Here is a 21,696-nt window from a genome sequence, read left to right on the forward strand (position 1 = left end):
ATTTCTTAGGAAAACTAGATAAGGTTTTACTATGAAGTCTAGTAACAGTATTTTTTGATAATTTACAATTTGTATTAATACAGTTCACTATGGTTACTGTCACGAGACTATGGTAAAATTTGTGGTTACTTTGGTTTGACTACAAATGCCCTGTGGTAAAACCATAAATAAAAAATAAGATGCAGAACATCGTTGATCTGTTAACTAACCTTCACTGAGTTTTTCCTCGTTTAAATGTGGCGCAACACTGCACCCTTGTGGTAATGAAGTGAAACTGCACATGAACAGAGCCGCTGATTTAAGTAATAAATGCACTTTACGAACTGTGTATTTACGAAATAACACAATCCAAACAAGCTTTCACTGAAATTAAGTTCACAATGAAACAAAAGACTTCATTTTTTTGAAAAATTATTTTATTGAGTCAATGATGAAGAGTGAGGATGCATAGGTTAGACTGTACAATGAAAGCTATATTCTATACTGAGTGCACAAGTCTTTCACTCGGAATCATTATCAATTAAGTTGAGGACTCCACATAAATCAATTTTAAAAAGCCTAAGTACAAAAAAGGCCTGGAAAGATCTGAAGCATCAAACAGGAGGCACAAAGAATTAGATTTTGTGGCAGGCATTATTCTAATCTTCAACATTGATTATCTGGGCACAAATGAAAAACACTAAAATGCTATCTCTGATGACAATCACGTTTCAGAGTGTTACAGTGTGTTCAACCATTTTTTAAGAAAGTGGAGAATCGTAACTCGTATTCACTGCGACACTTTGGAAGTCAAATATGAAGGACTTTGAGAATAAAGCCCAGTTTAAATCTCAAACACAGAGAAGGAACACATCTTAAGTAGTGTATCTGTATGTGTGCAGCATCATCCTTTTAAACAGGTCAACTGAGGGAATAACACATTAACCGTAAGATGTCAACGAAGAAAAAATGCACTACAGGTGCCTTAATGCACTCCAATAGAGGCATTGAGGTGATCTGCATGTTGGTTGGTGTCGCCATTTCAACGACAGTGGCAGCTTTTGTCCTCCACCTGTCATACCAGCAGACCTTTCACAACTAAACCAGACAGTGACAATTTTCACAATGACTTGGGTTTGCCCTCAGGGCCAGCACAGCTCAACTAAGCGTGTACCTACACATAGACAGTGGTTACCAACAGACAAGGATAACTTGCTGTGAATCACAAGCGTTCTTGACCATTTCCTCTTTATTCAAGGTATGTAACGGTTGCTTATTGTAGGTTGCCCAGTTCAGATCTATATCTGAATGTCAGGTAATACAAAGTCATCAACCGACAAAAGTTTGATAGCTAGCACCTATGACAATACAGATCACATCAAATACTACGTAAAAACGCTGAAATGTACTCGCATACTCGAAGGTAAATGATTCAGAATATCGTGTGCTTTGAGCCATTTAGGTTTGCACTGGGTCACGCCAATTTTAAGACTTAATACCAAACCACAGTCCCTGTACATATCTGTGCGCATGAATGAAATCATGCAAAGCCTGATCAGGCATTGGTTGGGCACTAACTGGCACTAGAAGACACAGGATACTGTCAGCGGAGTGTGAAGATGTAATACTTGCATTCACAAGCCCCCTGGGCCTTCAGCCAGAGGCATGAGGCAGAATCTGAACCAGACAATGAATCCTCTAAGGCCGGCCGTTTATCAGCCAGTGCTGCAACCATTAAAAACAGCAGCATCTAAATGCATAGACACATGTACAGGCACCATTCACAACCAAAGTAGCCCAAAAACAGACATGAGAAGAAAAGACAAAATTCAGAACGGACAGAAAGGAGCACATTACTGGGAGGCAGTCAGCTTCTATAAAAGAAACAGGCAGTTGGTTGTGTAAGTACACAGTGGCAAAAAAAGCTATACATATTCAGTGTTGATTACATATCCGTTAGAAAAGAGTGAGGTGCGTGAGATACAGACTATTTACATAAAATACTTACTACAACAGTAGTATTCAAAGTGGGCACTATACAAGTAGCTATACACAATTAAAGACATGGAAAATGTTCACAAGTGAGATCTATCCCTTTTGTATGCATATACATGCAGAAAGGCGATCTAAATTATTGGTACCTTAAACGTGTGGCACTTGCGAAACGTGTCAATACAGAAGCATTTGTTAGCAATGTTGTCCTAAACTCTTAAAAAATGGTTGGGGTCTGACCAAAAAAGGCAGTAATAGTTTGCTTGTCAACAAAAACTAAAATAAATTAAGACACCGTTTTTCATTCCCTGATGGACAACCGAATACAACTGTAAAGACTCGAGCTAGGGGAAAGGATGATATGAAAAGAAAATACGATTGCCAACCACTGATGGAGCGTTACAAGAAGCAGATGTTCCTGAAGGCTTCAGGCGAGCAGAGTTAGTTTCATCAATACATTAAAGTGGTCTACATTCAGCCCTGAGTTTATGCCATATATACTGTATTTATCCACTCGCCTAGCGTTGGCTAACTGCAGAAAAAATTCAGTTTATCATCAAGTGGTATAAAACGTCAAAAACAAAAATCTCAGATCGTAAGCGTTATCCATCAGCAGAGAGGAAAGGTGAAAAAAGTGTAAACCTTTTGAAATATAACTTAGATTCTTATTGGTAAATATATTCATATATCTATATTAAAAACAACAGAGTTCTATATAGACAACTACAAGTAAAAAAAACACGAGGGAAAAAAATGAAGGCCGGGCAGGTTTCTGATGGAGAGGCTAAGAACATAGCTCCTGTTAAAAGGTTAAAACACCACAAGCGTTTGCTCATCTCATTTCACTATTTGGTCAGTAATAAAAGGCTCAAAAGATAACAGATTCAGGACAGTGCTAAGATATCCTCCTGCATTGGCGCTCCACCAAAACTTGCCTCCCTCCGCTGTTGTTAGTAACACAGGGGAACTGCTTTTGGCACCTGCAGTGAAAGGCTTCACTGACGGAGGGTAATGTTTAATGATACATACAGCATCTCCTGGCAGGCTGAATAAGGAGGACAACAACAAGTGAGTGAGTGGACAGACACACTCTCTTTCCTAACCTTACTCTGTTTAAGACAATAACTACCCTTGGCCGCTGTTCTGAGAGAAACCTGCTTTTCTGTGCTCCTGACAGATCGCTAGGCTAGGTCCTGCATCCTCGCGTAAAAGCATGTCAGAGCTATTCAGAAACATTGCTGTATGGAGTACAAACATCTGAGCTGAAGAGGGTGATTTGGGAGACGTGTGAAGGATGTGTTGAAGCAGCATCACTGCAGCATGAGCTGTTTGAGGTTGTCATGCAAGATGGTGTCCTTGACGTCGCGGAAGACCAGTCGAATGTTCTCTGTGTTAATGGCGGTGGTGAAGTGGTGGTACAGAGGCTTCTGCTGCTGGTCTCTACGCTTGTTTCGGAAACACTCCACCAGGAACTTCTGCACGTCTGCTAGGCTGTGCGGCTCCCCTGTGTACTCGGGGAAGTAGTCCTTGATGGCCACCACTTTGACCTTTTCCTCCAGCAGGTCCGTCTTGTTGAGGAAAAGAATGATGGAGACGTTGCTGAAGACGCGGTTGTTGACTATGGTCTCGAAGATATTGAGCGACTCCATGAGACGGTTGGTCAGACGGTCCTCCATCAGCACCTGGTCGAACTCGCTGGACGAAACCAGAAAGAGGATCGAGGTGACGCTATCGAAGCACTCGAACCACCGACGGCGCTCCGACCGCTGACCACCCACATCCACCATTTTGAAGGGTACGTTCTTGATCTCGAAATCGTACTCGTGTATGCCTTTGGTGGGCTTACGTGCCAACAGAATGTCCTGCTGTAAGGGAAGATAGTCCTGGGAGGAGAGAAAACAAAGAGATGAGGCAATGAATCTGATATGAAGAAGAAGAATTTTATCTTGTGATAGTAATGTCTAACACAGGGTGATAAACATCCAAAGAAGTTTAGTTATAATGTTTTCCAAATTTACAGTAAAAGAGCTGTGGTTACTTAACGGCAATGACAGACAGGCAAATATCAGTTCAAGGTGAAATAAGATTAGCAAACGGGTGATTGACCTGATATACAAATTTTATAAAGCCACAGAAGTTTGCATTTCACACACCTGATAAATTACACAAATTACTACAGAACACACAGTATTTTGCAAAGCTACTGTCACAATAACAACATTTTCTAGTTTAGATGTTTATGTCAGCCCTGGTATTTGTTTTATACTAGGAAATTAAAATGTCTTCGCCAAAGGCCTTAGCCATTAGCCAATGGCTAGAGAAATGTACATGGAATGTACGTGGAATTTCGAAACATGCCGTAATTCACTCATATTCTTTCATAAAAAAACATATCACAACTGAGAGAACAAGAATTCAAGGTCATTACTATTAAAATACCAGAAATAATGGACTAATAAAACATGTTGTTCCAACCTCTTGTGGAGTCAAATATAGACAAACTCAACAATTGGTTTAAATTAGGTTGGGTTAACCATGGGCAAAACAACGCAGATTTTTTTAAACATTTTACACCATATTCTTGTCGACGTATTTTGACCAAATTTGTGTGTGTGTGTGGGGGAAGCAAACCACTATGATGCACAGCGCATGGTACATTCTTCACATTTCATGCATACCAGAGATGGGGTAGGGGCAAAAAGGTGAAGCACAATCCAAGCTCAGGCCAATACAGTGTGGAAGGAAATGCACACAAAATGTATTATGTGAAACTTACTCTAAGTCCACTAAAGTAAATGTAAGTTGATTAGAGAAATAGCATGGTTCAACACTTAGTGCTAGCACACAGGGCCCGGGATACATTTCTGAAATTCCAGACGGGATGACATCAAAGGCAACTGCCTTTAATGGGAGAGCCATCTGATGTGGGCTGAGTGCAAGAAGGCAGCAGTCAGTGTTTGCAGACAATGACATAACCTGACAGACAGAAGGTCTGAACCTGATCACCTGATCTCATTCGTTTCTAAATGAGACTGGATGACACAATACAAGATTTAAAAAAACTAGCCTTTTTAGATATCAAATAAATACGGAAGAGTCTGCATTTTGTTATTAAATGACCTCCTCAATGTTTACAACACAAAAAAAGGCATGTGAAACCTCTAAGCAGGACAGACATGAATGCAAACTGAAACTCGTACTTTCCAACGGAGTCAAGAGGTCTTTCCCTCTGAGCACACTTTGATGTGCGTGCAGAATTTCCTGTTTGATGGTGGTGTGATTTCACAAGTGGGTCCACGCTGCTGTGGCTCAATGGAAAGAGTAGCCGTTTGACAAATAAAACGGACAAGCTAAAAACGCAAGGCCTGTCTGAGGCGTGTCCCTGGTTCAAGCCTACTTCCTCTTTCGCAGAATGACAGGCTAAGGCCAAACGGGAGAGTGACGTCAAGAAAAGTAATACAGAAAGTGTGATGAGCATGGGAACTAAATGGATTATCCTCTCGGTTGCTGTTCTTCATATGCCATCATTCATTTAAAGAGAAAAGAATAAAAAATTAAGATGAAAGACGGACATTACAGACAAAGTAAGACTTAGCATGACATAAGAAAGGAATTAGTCATAAATTCTGAATCAACGTCAATTGCCAAATGATCTGGTATTCTGTCGGACAGCACAAGTGTCTGAACACTTGAGAAAATTTTTTTGATACTAATCGGCGTCACTTTGACTGCAGTCAGCAGCATTTAGAAAGAGCACAAAACCGCAAACATCCGTTCAGTACAGAGAGAGAACATGAGCAGCAGGCAGGCAGGTCACGTGACAAAGCGAACCGCACTGGCCCCTTATGCACTCATACAATGACAGTTGCACAGATGCATGTTTTACATTCCGTCCTAACAAGACCCCAAACTGTGTGTTTCTGGCGATTAGAACAAAAACTATAAAACTAAGCTATAAGTAACCAACAATTTTTCTATTCAGGATTTTGGACAAATTATATTTTGCAGATGTGCAAAAAAGACACAATATTACAAAATGTCCAGCTGCTTTCACAGATAGTTAAAATGAAGATTTACCTTTGATTATATCACATAATCTGGAGCGTAAATAAAGGGATATACTTCATAGCTCAATTAAATGTACTAAATACACCTGCATGAAAGTGTAGCTTTTACACAAAGGTGGTTGTTGTTGATGGTGGTTTCTGATTGTTTTCGCATTCAGTTGCAGGTCGTGATGACTAGTATATAACACACACAGCACTGTTGTTTTTGTTGTGGCATCAAAACTGGTGTAGAATATCGAAACATTTTCTCCCAAAGATTCTCTAAAAATGCCACACACACCTCTGATATTTCGTCTCAAGACACAAAGGAACCAATGAAATTTGAAGCTATTTGATATTAGTGCCCATGTTGGTTTTGGTTTAGGTTTTCCTAAGCTCAAAATATTAAAACTGTTCTTACACACACCTATCATTTCACTTTACAAGACATCTATTAAACCACTGGAGTTGTTTGGATAACTTTCATGATGTATGGATATGCTTTTTAGAGCGAAAATATGTTTAGTCCTGTCCAAGGTAAAATAACGACGTTTTAACACAAATGCGTTTGTTTGTGTTCGCCTGAAGAAAGCAAGTCATATGAGGGTAATTTTCTTTTAATTTTGGGGTGAACTACTCCTTTCATAACTGATAGCTAATGTGGGCCGCCATCGACCTACGTCTGAACATTTATCATTATCATGAGCGCACCGATCATCTGTATGAGCAAGAAAACCTGTCATGTGCCCATGAGGAACTATTCCATGTGCATCCGTTTTCACACAGTCATGTCACCCAGAACAAGCAACATTTCCATCAGAAGGATTCGTTGAACTACCCCTGTAAACGTTTGCACAGAAACTGGTGAAGGTGATTTCGTGGGTTAAAATGTTTGAGAAAAAGTTGCTATAGGAAATATTATGGAAAATAGTTGACAGCCCCTATTGAGGGTAAAACACGTGACCTTTGATGCAAGCAGAACTAGTTTCACTTCTCTTGTCTGTGCTAGCGGGTGAGTTAATGGAGCCAGGTCCTGCCACTTGATTTTGTGAGAATACATCATCTTCTAACACTCTCTTTATGTTCTACTTTAATAAATCAATCCTGCTGTAAAGAGATCAATTGTTAGCACTTTACAATAAAGTTGTATTTGTTAACATTAGTTAATGCAATAAATAACAATGTACAATACTTCTACAGTATCTATTACACTTAGTTCATGTTAATTCTAGCATTAACTAAAAAAATTGACATCAGTTAATGCACAAAGAACTAACATGAAAAAAGATATTGCCATTAAGTTAGAAAGATTAGTAAATGCTGACAAACTATACTGTTCATTGAGTGCGTAGTAATCGGAGTAGGATCCTGTAAACGCATGAAATGCTTTTCTTTCCCACAGCATTTTAAATAACTAGACGGACTATCAATGGTGATGGAGTCTCAAATTTCCATGTAAACGTGGTTTTCTCCGTAGCTGGTTAACTGATATGTGAAAACTGGTTTATTTTGAATAGAAATCAATTTATTTTGTACTTGTTAGATTATGTTCATGCAATGCATTTACTAAAGATAATAAATACATTCTTATTGTAAAGTGCAAATCCCTTTTTTAACAATACAAATTGTAATCCCAGCTTCACTAGCACATTTAACCATTATTTAAAACCTTTCTGTAGAATTCTGCAAGCTCGACACAACCTGTCAGTGCATTCAAATTGAAAAGACATTTTGCATTGCTTACGAAAGTGACAAAAATAAAACTGATCATTTCAGAAAATAATTATAGCTCTGTGAAGAACATGTGCCGTGTCAAACACAGCACATACACGGAGTCTGATATGCTTACCGGTGATCCCAGTCTGTCCAAGTTATCCAGGAAATACTTCACCGATTCACCCTGTGAAGATGTCAAAGAGCGAGAATCAGTCATGTTATCAAAGCAAATAAATTTGACAATGAAAATAATGAGGCACACGATTCTCAACGACGCATGAAAAATTATCATCACTTCAGAAGTCTATCAGACTTTGATCTGTTCTGTGTTTTCTGGTTGTACAAAATGAAAACTACGAAACCTTTTATTCAGTATTCCTAATTTGTACACAAAAATATTTGCATATTTTGGTTTGATGCTAATGACAGAAAGGCTTTTAAAGTAAAATTTTCCCAAACAGCCCGGTCATCTGCTAGTAAGCTAAATAAGAGTGCACACAAAAAACAAGGGCCTCACTCAACAAAGAACAGACGGATGTGAAGCTCATGAAAACCGTCATGACGGCACAGGATGCCGGCAATCAAAGACACACTGTACATAAAAAACAAGACGATGTAAAAAACTATAACTAACATATTTTAAGATGATTCTGCTCATTTGCAATCTCTATTTCACATCACTGACTGAACATTTGCCAAGCTTTTATGGGGAAGCAGAGTTCATACGATGACCTCCTTCTTCAGCCCATATTCGTGACAGCTGGCTTCACCATGGCACGCCGCCACTAGCACAATAACACAGGACGCTAGAAAACAGCATGGGTGACACACAAACAGGGTTCGAAGGAAGGAGAACACCTAGGTGTGGAGTCTGGTTCAGAAAATGAAAATCTTGAGTAATAGGAACAAGCTGCCCATGAAACGGCAACAACAAATATCCTCAAGCTAATGTTCCGTGATGTTTAGATGTACAGCGGACCACTCAGCCTTTCGGACCGGTGTCACTACAATAGTTTGGCATGCTTACAAACAGGAAGTTGTTCTGTTCTGTTTCCTTCTCTTTGTGATCCACATCACATTCAGTATGTAAAGAAAGACCAATCAGATATGACTGACAAGAAAAAAAACTACAAACTGTCTGAACCTTCCTTATTTCCTACATCAAAAACCCCTCTTGACACATGAAAACATTTGGGGTAGCTGAGGTTTAGGAGGGATACACACAGGTCTTTTGAGGTGGCTTTCAGTACGGAGGGTATTATGTCAAAAGAAACCCCCTGGTAGCCCTCCCCCAGCTGGGCATGAAGCCACAGCCCTTATGTGTTCATCTTCAATGGAGGGTGTGGGCACATAGGAACAACATGCTCAGTACAGGCCAGGATATCAGTTTCGGAGTAACGCTTAAAAGGAAGTCCTGTTAACTTAGCAGCACTTGAGCAATGAAGCAATAATACTTTATTTATTCATATATATCAAGAGGGCAAACAATTATGTAAGGCTCCATAAATAATGTCCTAAATAAATACACACATTCCATTTAATTCTCTTTTTTCATACTTGCCTAATTTTATAAGCAATCTGAAATTACCTTATTAACATTACAATACAGCAGTCTTTCAAGCAATGTTTTGTAGTATACTATAACTATTACACATTTTTTGTTAATTGAAATATAAACAAAACATCGACCTAAATATTATTTGAAAAACTTAATGAAAATTATAAATGTTGCTCACTAATAAACAAATAAATTTGAGTCACAAAAATGATTAACTGAAATATTTGGTGAAATTTGAAAGAAATTCTTAGATCATCAGCAACATAAAATTCATAAATTCATATTAAGAGTTTATTGTATATCAAATTGCAATAAAACTACTCAACAGTTATTGATTCTTTGCAGAGATCTACCGGAAGTCAAGTTTGGGCGACAATGTTTGTTTTTGCCACTGAAACCATCTTTTTAAAACCAAGTAACCTCAATGTCGGAGTAACAATGTTGGAAGACATAATAATTAGAGTTGAGCCGGATACTCGGCTGAAACGAGTATCCGGTACGGATAAAGCATATTTGCCGAGTACAAGTATTATACGAGTAATACGAGTCAATATCTGTGCTCGGATGGAATAAAAATCCTCATTGGGTAGCTGACTGTGTCTGCGTTCTGTGATAGGCTAGTCACAGCGCCCCTCCCTTACACATACAGATTTGCTCACTCACTCACACACAGAACAGCTCTCTTTCTCTCTCTTTCTCTCTCTGTCTCTCCCTCAGTCACTCAGGTTCGCGGGTCTTTTCCGTTAACGTTTAGGGTTTCTTCAGCTTCAGGTTTGTTTTTTATTTCGTTTTTTCTGCAGTACTTATTAACCAGTAGAGTTCTGGTAAACGTGGGGTTTGTTCAGACGTGGTGCTTGGTAGAACGCGACTAGCGTTGCGTCTCTGCCTGTCTGAGATTTTTTTTTCTTTTTTTAACCGTCTGCTGACTAACCAGTTTTTTGACTTCACGTATAAAACTATAATATTTCAAATTAATTAGCTACACACACTCTCTCTCTCCCTCCCTCCGCTGGTCATCTAATTTTTATTAACGTCTGCTAGCAATTGCATGATTAAAAATAACATACTGGTTAAAGCCCCGCCCCTTTCAAGACAACCTGACCACTTCCGGGTTAAACCCCGCCCACTTCCAGGTTAGGCCCCGCCCAGTCCGAGTACAGATACGGATACAGATAATTCATATGGTTAACAGATACAGATACAGATACAGATAATGCTGTACTCGCTCATCCCTAATAATAATATTGCGTAAGAGGGGTACGTGAACTATCCACTTCTTTCATGGGCATTAGATCTGCTGCTGTGCACGAGGGCCATCGTTTAAATCACAGCTTAACATTCCTTCACGGATCATTCAATCCTTCCCCCGGATCCTGCTAATCTCAGGCTGGGATACAAGTAAATAGAAGACTGGCAAACAAGTCAATCTCAACCTGTCGGTGTCCAAAAAAACCTCCTGCCATTCAACAAAAACTTAAGGGAAGAATGCTCTAAAATACTCGTAAAGCAATACTTGTTCACACTTTCATAACCTTCAAGAGCTCAGATGTACCAGTACAGGGTGGATCGAGCACAGCGAGCATTGTTTGGAAAAGAGAAGAGAGTGCACTTGGGTGGATGTATCCAATCAAAACATCTTTTCCGGTGCCTTCAATCTGCAGACATCATGGATCCTATGTGAAAAGCAGCCGAGAACAGCACGGTTTCGTTTTATTGTCTGAACTTGTAATGCAAGTCAGCATTTCAAAAAACCCTCCATTCCACAAGCATTTGCTAAATCAGATTAAGGCTTGAGTAAGTGGGACTGAAATGAAATTCGCTGATGGAGGGCAGACACTCGTAGACTGCAAGGAAATCCTGGGATCATTAAACTCAATTCAACAGTTATAAACTGCTTGCTCTCTTTTAAGTGCAAAAAACAAGTAAATATGACAAAATTACAGGCCAATATTATAAAATACTGGGAGTGGTGAGAACACCACAAAGACAGGCTAAAGCGATGGATTAAGATTATGCAAGGCCTAGAAATAAGAGGTGTGGGGACAAAGGACTAAAGTGGGTGGCCGGAGGAACAGGGATCTTGACTGCTGGAATCTAAAACAAGTTTTGTTGCACATCAGGTACATACCATAACCCCCAGAGGCTAAAGGGGCAGGTTTGTGAAAGCAGGAAGCCTGTTAATGTTTTGTACTCGACACACTTGGTTTGTGGATTACAGGGCACAAAGTGTTTTGTTTGTTCCCTTTACTCAGAGCCTGTTTGCATTGTAGGAGAGCTGCATAAAGATCAGTCCTCAAAAGTTACGGTCAAATTTTCTTTAGCATAAGCGTCACACTTGCCAAAGCAACGCAAGGGTGTAAGTGAACAGAGATTGTGTTGGTGAAGAGTAGAGCAACCCTGTTATCAGCTCCATAGATCTGGGCCACAGTAAATCTGCTCAGTGTCATGTTGCTTCTTGTCCTAGCTATCATACATCTGCTGTTCTCAGTAAGTCGCAACATGCCCATGCTGTGAGGACCACTATGTGTGCAGGGGCAGGGTTCTAGACTGCGACCATTTTTCCTGCCGGTGCGACCAGTTTTTCTTAATGCCAATCTAATCAACATATAATTTTTGTGCATTATAAATGTAATGCGCATAAGCGTTCTATTATGCAAGCAGCTCATTCAGTCACTCTTTCAGCAATTCACTTATCTATCAGTGCCCCCGCTCCCCAAAAAGACACAGTGCGTATGTGTAAGAGTCGCTTTCAATGCTATATTGATGAAGCAAAAGGACCGACAGATCAGACGAGTGAAGCGCTCACTCCAGCAAGTAATACAAAAATGTGTCGCATGCAGAATTCACACATTTCCACGGCTAATGTACAAAACACAAACAATAACTAAATATGTTGCCTGTATTCTATGCAGTGTGAAGGTAATGCAACAGGGCTTTTAAACTTCAAGCACTATTGTATTAAGTTCAACAATACTAAAAGGCATTTACATTTTTAAGACACAACGTTAAATATTTTTTATCTGTAAATCGTTATGGATTAATGGCAAACATATGCTTTCATACTCGAACTTAAATGCATAATAAAGATCTATGATCGTAATGTTCATCAATCAAGAAGGAATGGGCCGAAAAACGGTAGTTTGGGGTAGGTTTCTTTTTTCTTGCCTCCCCCCGACTCTTTAAGGGCAGGTGCCACCAACTGTATGACTTGGTAGCACCAGAGCCCTGCTATGGAAAGGAGAAGACCACCACTCCCTTATGCATTAGTGATGGGAAATATGAAAATAATGAAATCGTTACTCATGCACACATTGTTACTTAAGCTACTTGAAGAATTGCCATTTCATAGGAAAATTCTAGAAATCGCTACAATGTCACTTACTTGACTAAATCTAGCAAAACAAATGACCAAGAAACCTTTTATATTATTTGATATCTACAATCATAATAATGACATTGGCTAATGGGGGTCAAGTTTTTTGGGTGAAATTCGTGTTTTTAAAATGAAGAAGTAAAGCAGTAGGAACTGAGACCGTTTAGAGAAGCCTGGAGTAGTTAAGACGGTACTTTCGCTAGCGTAAGGCTCAAAAAAGAAATGATGTAAGATTAATTACGAAAAAAACAAAGATGACCACAAATATTATTAAGACTTAATTACCAAAAGCTAAGATTTCCTTTCCTCCAGTCGAAGTCTTTATAAACCCAACTGAACTGACCTAGAAAAAGACCACTGTTGAAAAACTAAGCGCACAACAGCGATGGCCTGAGCATAGCAGTGATGTGGTTTACACATCCTCTTTAAATATACAGACACCATCTTGGCAAGTCATCTGCAAAACTTTCAGTTAAAGCCTAGAGTCTGTAAAATAGCTTTTACCCACTGTGAACTTAAGCTTGATTCATGGTTCTGTTTCGAACCTACGCCGTAGCCAACGCAGAGCCTGCTGCCCACCTCTCCAGAAATGCGAGGACGCAGACCGCAAGCACTGTGATTGGTCTGCTTCGGCCCTCCCTCAAAAAGTGACTGCTTACTTGCCGCTATCACTTCTAATGCTTTTCCATCAACGTACACAACAAGCTGCTTCTTCTTTGGCTTTTGTCTTTGTTATACAAGCAACACGCTAATGGACACTGATGTCTACTGGTCATTGACATTAACATACATGCATTTGGAAGACGGTATTATCCAAAGCAACTAACATTGCATTATCCTATACATTTGTTTCTAAGTATGTGCAATCCCCTTGGATCTAACCCACGACCTTGGCGTTGTTAACACCATACTCTTACCACTGAGCTACAGGAAAGCTGGACATTGCATGTCAACACGGACAACAACACGTTGCGTAGCGTAGTGTGGTGAGCAGGGCGGGATGAGAGCTGTGAGGGAAAGGTGCACGCACAGCTGACGCTCGCTATTACTCACGTGCACGGCCTTGCACCTTTCCCTCACGGCTCGCCACAGGTTGGTCTAACACTGAAGTAAAAATCCGCCTTTACACATGCCAAAGGAATAAAAGAAACTCTATTGCTGTAGCCGTCACCTGAACTACAATTCGCAACTGACAAAGCTGTAAGTAAAGAATACTTGCCCATTTTTTTATTTCTTAGCAAGTGTCTCAGGCCTTTATACGCTTTATCTAAAGCGATTTACAAATTAGAGAGCATCTATTGTGAATACATTTCTTTAAAATAATTACTCGATTACTAGTGGGCAGTGAAAAACTCACCAACTGAAATTCCCTGCGCCGATCATATGCATGTTGTATGCCACTGTCAGCCCAGAGGGAACGTATTGAAGGCAGGTACTTTAGAAACACTTTTGTCTCCACCATCCCTTGTGAAACCATAGCCGAACGTGTGTCAAAAGCCATCATGGTGCCTCCATGTGCCTGGTTTGAAGAATCTCCCCATGGGATATGCAGTTTCTCTCTCGCATCCACAAGCACTCGAATACCTGTGATGGAAGGCATAAAAGAGTACATCATGTAAACATTATGAAATACATTAAATGCCTAAAGATAAGAGATTTAAAGACTAGGGATGGGCACAGTACTCGATCACTCTTGTACTCGAACGCAACAGCGACGATCGATCATAAAAACGATGATCTGAGTTTTAAAAAATTCTTCTGATTGGTTATAGCAGCCTTTTGGGCGGCACCTTGAGCACTGATTGGTTAGCGTTGCTTGAGCGCGATCCAAAGTCCAAACCGAAAAACACAGAGAATGGCTTCAAAGTCACGTAGTGATGTCTGGCTTTACTTCAATTTTTTTTTTTATGAAAAAACAGTTCAGTGCAAAATATGCAGCGCCAAGCTGTCACACAAATCTACTGCAAGTAAGTTCGCGTTAACATCTAGTATTTGTACATAAAATGTCTTCCGATACCACCAAAGATGCAACTCAGACGAGCATCGCATCTTTTACCGTCACACAGAAATGCAGCGCAGCCAGAGGTGAAAAGATGACAACTAATCAACGAAATGATAGCGAAGGATTTGCTGCCCATTCGTTTTAGCCAATATATTGTTAAATAACATTTTGGTTTATCAGAAAGTGCTAATGTAATCCAAAGTATTGCTAAAATATTAAATTGTGATCATTGTCTCCATGACGGACACCCCACCAACTCCCCCCAATAAGAATAGTTTTAGACCATACCACAAAGACCATACCACAAAGACCATAGCTGCCCCTCTACGATACAATACAGTGATGGTATAACAGAAATATATAAAGATTAACATTTTACTGAGGTACAAGATTCCAGTAATGCCCACAAACACACAAGAGAAAGTGGCAGTTTTTCATTTCAGGATCTTCATCACACCTGGGTGAGGGTTCAGTATCAATAGTGCTGCTCTATATCATACTCAAGACAGGGTTTTTCCTGGGTCAAAATTGGTCTTTGGTGGTGGCTGACGAACTCCGTTATCCAGACTCTCTTACCCTACTCTTGAGCTGCGAATCCAATACTGACTATATATCCAATTTAAAGGCAAAAAAGACATTTGATTTGTCATTTTATTATTTTATAACCTTTTCAAAGTTCTGAGGTGTTTTGAGTAACTGATTTGATGGAATTGCCGGTCCGTCCAACAGGCAATACAGGCGATTGCCCAACGACCGCACAGGGGCCTCAAATTCAAAAAATTGTTATGCCATTTCACCAACAGTGCAGATGCATTCAGGCGGAACTAAGAGCAGAGTGGGCTACCTACATCATTTTTATAACGCGATTTGAGTGCGTTAGGTAATGTCAAATACGTCTTATTGCGCACGCTTTGAGTATTCAGGATTGTGGGTAATGTAGTATCTCATAACAACGTCATGTTCACGTTACATCAAAAAATGCACATCACTTATTTTAGTGAGGTTGCGGTGGTTGGCTTAGGCGAACTATGGCATCAAAACGGTACTTTTCAGGAGCGAAACATTTTAAAGCAAACTCAAAACAAAGGTAAGTTTTGCTTTACATGGTTTAAGGCATAAACTCATTTTAAATAAAAAAGAATGATGTCCATCATCCTCTATAATTTAACCCACATAAAAAATAGGATTATCATTTACAGTAGTAAACTTTGCCTAAAATTCTACAGAATGTACTGTCCGCTTGTTAAGAGTGACGTCATGCACCACCATATATGGAAGGTCATATAATGTTTCCGGGTCCAAATGGTCAATAAGATGCTTTAGGCTCTTCTGAAACACTACGACGGCTGACAAAACATGGAGAATTACATGTAAGGGGACCCGTGGTGTGTGTAGATAGAATAACTCATTCTAAGGTAATAAAAACATAACGCTTCATAGTGCACGCTTATTATACATCTCGGAAGGCATAGCTATTTACATTTATGCATTTGGCAGACGCTTTTATCCAAAGCGACTTACATTGCATTATACTACACATTGTATCCGAGTATGTATATTATATTGCATATCTATCAATAGATCATCTGGAAAATTACATACTGGACCTTTAAGACTAGTCCTAGACTAAAATGAATGAACTGTTTTAACTGATAATAACTTGCCCTGACCTATTTTTAAGAAAAAGATCCTGTTTTGGCTTATGATGCCACCATTAATGTTTTTTCTAAAGCATCTTTCTATAAATGTTTTATTTAATATGTTGCACTTAAAAAACACACCTGATGAAAAAAAACACATTTATAAATTGTTTGTTGAATAAAAAATATACCAGAAAAGTTTGAAGGTTAAATAATCTTTACCTAGTGTAAAGTAGGCTTGGTACATGATTTTCAGGGAAAACAAAAAGAGCACTAACGGTTACCTTGTTTTTATATAAAAGCACGTTTTGCCTTTTGTTTCAGTCTTAGGAAATGTTATATAAATATCTAGGTACTGTATATCGCCAAATATATCGGTTTTCGGCTTACAATGTTAAAGAATAATCGGTTATCGTTATCAGACAAAATGTACATATCGGTGCCTCCCTATTTACATGCCATCTCCTTATACAGCTATACCATCTTATGCCGTTCAGTCTGCAGCTATGCAACACAGAATTAAGTCGAACACATTCTTCACAAGCACAGCAGTAATCTATATTTCTCAAAAATCCCATTCAATCTTAAAATAAATCTTTGGCAAAGCAAAAATTCGTTTTGACAGCCGGCAAAAATTTAAATTTATGAAGGAAAAACCCTGTAAGATTATCGGTGTGTGAGTCTCATTGTAGGCTGGTTTTCACACCTTGCTTTCTCTTTTCTTTCGAAAACTGGCGTCCTTAGCAGCTATAGTACTGATAACCTGCTAGACCTGTTTCCACTACCAGCTATTTTCCTCACAAGGACAGACACAGACAATGTCTGAAAGCTTATATTGTCTGTGGGCAGGTTTGGTAAAGTAAGTTCTTGGTAACTAGGCATTGTTGTTATAATGCATGCTGTTATTTCACAGAAATGTAAGAACTGTTATCTTCCATAATGCATTAAAACAAACAATTATTAATCCTAGAGATTTACACTAACTGCTCTTTCTAAACCATTTCTTCATATTCAGTTATGCTGTCAATAGTGGTACAACAGATTTAAAATAAACACGGTTCGGATCATATCATGAATGTTGTGCCACGGACCGGATCATTTTTCATATCAGCTAATGTAAATGCATTCATAGTTTTACTATTATAATAATTTACAACACATCTTTAGAGAATTGTAAAAAAAGAAGATACTCTGAAGATATCAACTGATTAATTTAACAGAGAATCTTGTTTCTAAAAAGGTTATTATTTATGTCACACAGTCTGCATGCATTATTCAAAAAATAACAATATGTATAACAAATGAATATGAAATAAACGAGCAGTCAGAGTAAACAGTTGACAAATGGATTAAAGATCTCTAGAGATCAGATAAAAAATGTGACGGGTGTTATGGGGTGGCGATCATGGAGTAAGTATCTTGATTGACTTTCTCTCGTCTTCTCAAAAGCGTTACAGAATTATAAGTGAGCGGCGCATCTAAATTGTGCGTGGATCACATCATCTGCGCTTTGACTTAAAAAGATTACTTTTACTTTACAGCTAGCTTACCCAACAGTTTAAGTTAAGATATACTGTCAACGGAGAGAAGCAAGGGATGAAAGAGATCTATATTGTTTCATGATTGTTTTGCACTGGATTGCTTAATACACATCGGACTCAGTGTGCAAGGTTTCTGGGGGTGAACATTTTTTAGGATAAGGAATACGAAAATTTCTGACGGAGTGTGCAACGACCATTAATCCGTGGGTCACATGCATTTCGAAGAGCACGAGCACATCCGTTTCAACACTAGCTGTCAATGTGGTAATGAACCAAGAAGCCATTTGATATACATAATAAGCCTTTAAAGATTTGTTTCGCACATTTTGGGATGAGGTTAAGAAAGGTCACCATTGTTTGACAAAAGGGCTCTTTGAGTGGTTAGCAATATCCGAGCAGAAGTCCATTAGTGCAGCACATGACTGCATGTAAAGAGAGCTGTCTGTATTCAATTCATTCAGTCTTGCATCAGAATCAATAACAACAGTCTATATATGAACATTACTGAAAGCAAATAGCCATTATGGTCAAAATATACATGGACTACATATAGTAAATCATCTGTCCTATCCCAGCAGGGTCAGAGCATGTTGCTTAAACCTCACAATTTCATTCCTCAATTTAATTACGCAGACAAATACAGACACCAGCAGCATACAACTACATACAATGCCCTGTAACGTACATATAGGTCTAGATATTAACAAAACTATGCATGCATCAATAAAATGCAGACCACAAAACAAAAAAAGATTTAGATTGAGAGAGAGATACAGCCTAAGTTCAAAGTTTAACATCCCACGTTTGTTCTGTAGAGGTGTGTTCACGTTTTCATACCTCAGGTTTCCTTAACATGTAGGCTACGAACGCACTTTCACCCAAACCTTCTAATCCCTACCAGCACAGCAGTCATTAACTACAAGATATTACCCAGTGTAAATGGGTTGGCAACGACAAGACCTTCCTTATTAAACACCGAATCATGTTATTTTATCAAATTAATCAATGTCTATAAACAACACCAGGATGCAACAAATGCATGCCGAGTTGAACTCTGCAGGATTATAAACAGGATCATGCCGGAGTTAGAAAAGATAAACAATCTGGTACATCTTGGGAGTGTTACCACAGAAGGCAAGGTCTTAATCTATACTGTTCAACAGCAAACGCTACATAGTACACAGCTGGCGTTAGCAATTCAATGTGAATTAAACATTTCTTTACGGTATAAAAGAAATCCACACCTGATGAAAGGCTCATTACCCTCTGACCTTAAATGGATAGTTCATCCAAAAAAACATTCTGACGTGATTTACTCACCCTTTTGTAATTTCTAACCTATATGACTTTCTTGGTTCTGCTTCTGCAGAATACAAAATATATTTTGGAGGAAGCTGGTAACCGAACAGTGTTGGCACCCATTCCTTCATATTGTATGGACACGAAACCAATGCATGTGAATGGATGGCGATTAACAACATTCTTCAAAATATCTTCTTTTGTGTTCTGTGGAAGACAGGAAGTCAAACAGAGTAAGTAAATGATGACAGAATTTAGATTTTTGGCTGAACTTCTCTTATGACTGGACAGAGTGTACCTTACAAACATACCCTGCATCACTGTCAAGAGAAGAGGAAGACTGGCAAGTACCCAACCAGAGCTAGTCACAGGCGTAATGCTAAAAGCGCTCAGGGTTTAGTACCGTTAATAATATGGTCATACAACAAACAAATCTGCCAAACAGTGAGCTACCGTTCTGCTTCAAACACAGTCTCAGATACACCCAAATTGGTTCCTGAGTGATAAATGAGAAAGGAATCAAACTGCTACTACGCTTGTTAAAGTGCATTCTTTCTAAACAATTTAAGGAAAGATGTTCATTTTGTGAAATGCATCAGGATTAGATCCAAGCAGCCATTTCACTAAATGTTTCCTGTTTAAGTTGAGCTGAGGAAGGATATGATTTTAGCGACCGCTACAGAGTAGACAGTCCTTACAAAATCACTGCTGAACTGTTCGTTTGTCACTGTGAAGACTTCGTATGAAATATTAATCTCAAAAGGAAATCTTTACATAGCAATAGGCACTGGAAAGCCCCTTATGAGGCAGGCTATGAGGGAAGCCCCATTTGACATAACATGGGTGCAAATGATTTGCCACACATCCTTTTAAAAGAAAAACTCAGAGAAGCAGTCAGAATTGTGACCTGAACGTTTTTAGGGAAATAACAGACATGCCTGAAATACTTGAAATGCATGAAACAAGCACACTATCCGTTTTGCAACGTAAACCTGTTTTTAAGTACAAGCTTTGAAATAAAACGGTTTTCAGTCTGAAACAGCAAGACAAGGTCAGAAAAGCCTGGTTTGTTTTCATAACAGGTGTTAGTGTGTGGTTTAGTAGCACTGTCAACCTGTCCTCCCATGTGCCACGCTCAGCTCTGGACACCACCCGTTGCCCCAAACACGTGCATTAGGACACGTCCTCTTAAAATATGCTATATAGAATATACAAGTTTATTTCTTAAACGTACGTTTTGGCCACAACGCACGGCAATAAATTACGGTATGTAGGGTTTGAATAAACACGACAATGAGTCGAGTCATCGGTGTGCTCTCGCTAGACACCAGTCTCTTTGTTATTTACGAGACGGGCTCTGCATACCAACAAACAAGGGAGAGCTGATTTACAATTTAAGCCGGATTTTTCTTTTTACATAATCCAGTTTCGGCTATGGCATTAACTCGGACAGAGAAAACATAACGTTAAGTGCATAGAGGGAAATTTTGCATCTTCGGTGACTGTTTCAACGCCCCTGCTAATGTGATTTAACCACCAAACTAAGGCGAATATTTCAGAAATCAACATAAGGGAGCTCCAAAAGTAGAACAAATAATGCCACATTAAAATACGTGAACGCAGTGCACTTTAGAAAATGAAAGAAGACCCGGCCGCTAACGTTCATTTCAAGTTAAATTCATTAGGATTTCCTGACCACCGAAATCAAAAGTGAGATTTAATTCACAGATTAAAAAGTGAAGAGAACATATAACACAGAAACCCAATCCTCCACCAAAGTCTTTGTTCAAACACACGACGATGAAAACTTGAGAATAACATGGGCGTTTCTCCTGGGCAGGTTACAGCGCAACTTCAGCTAACGCTAGCTAAGCCTCATTTCACTGGCCTCCCGTGTCTTCCGACCCCTTTATTTTAAAAAGTTCCCCAAAACGTAGTTAAGTTCGGACCCGACGCGACCCTTTGCAGAAGTCTGCCAGAGATGCGTGTACCTCCTACCTTTGATAATATTACTGTAAATGGTCGCTCTGAACTCTTCTTTGGCCCGTTGATCGAAGTCCTGCCCGTGTATGATGCGCATCTGCTTGAGGAAAGTGGACTTGCCGCTCTCCCCGGCGCCGAGCAAAAGTATCTTGACTAACCGTTTCACATAAGTTTTGTCTTTCAAAAGACCCCTGTCTATTTCTTTAGATTTCCTTAGTTGTTCCGCCTCGTTGCTGTTGAGAAGACAGTCTGGAAAACAAACGGATAGTAAGGACCGGGACGGCAGGAAATCCGCCATCTTTGGGCAACTTCATCGATACAGTAGGGAGTGAAACTGCGCGCGCCTGAGTGCAAGTGGCGGGCGGGGCTCCGTTACCATAACACTGGGGCGCGCGCAGGGCTCTGCGCGCCATCATTTTGGGCGGGTTCACAAGTTTGTCGGGCGGATGAAAATGTGTGATTTTTTTGTGTGAGTCTACACGTGCTTTTAACTCATAACAACATAATATATGGTAAAATTTGGTGCTACTTATCGTTTAAAAAAAATCTGCCGGGCCATTTCAGCTA

The 21,696-nt window shown here is 39.4% G+C and overlaps 1 protein-coding gene across 1 annotated transcript; it reads right to left on the minus strand.

Moving 5' to 3' along the window:
- Nucleotides 1–405: 405 nt before the first annotated feature.
- On the minus strand, nucleotides 406–21,475 carry gna13b (guanine nucleotide binding protein (G protein), alpha 13b). The gene is made up of 4 exons (XM_079455844.1): nucleotides 21,145–21,475; nucleotides 14,022–14,248; nucleotides 7,867–7,917; nucleotides 406–3,854 (listed from the first exon to the last, which is right to left on the minus strand). Exons 1-4 carry the CDS (start codon nucleotides 21,425–21,427, stop codon nucleotides 3,282–3,284), a joined length of 1,134 nt encoding a protein of 377 aa, XP_079311970.1. The 5' UTR covers nucleotides 21,428–21,475; the 3' UTR covers nucleotides 406–3,281.
- Nucleotides 21,476–21,696: the final 221 nt, after the last annotated feature.

The sequence above is a fragment of the Barbatula barbatula genome, assembly GCF_947034865.1.
Source record: "Barbatula barbatula genome assembly, chromosome: 5".
Lineage (NCBI taxonomy): Eukaryota > Metazoa > Chordata > Actinopteri > Cypriniformes > Nemacheilidae > Barbatula > Barbatula barbatula.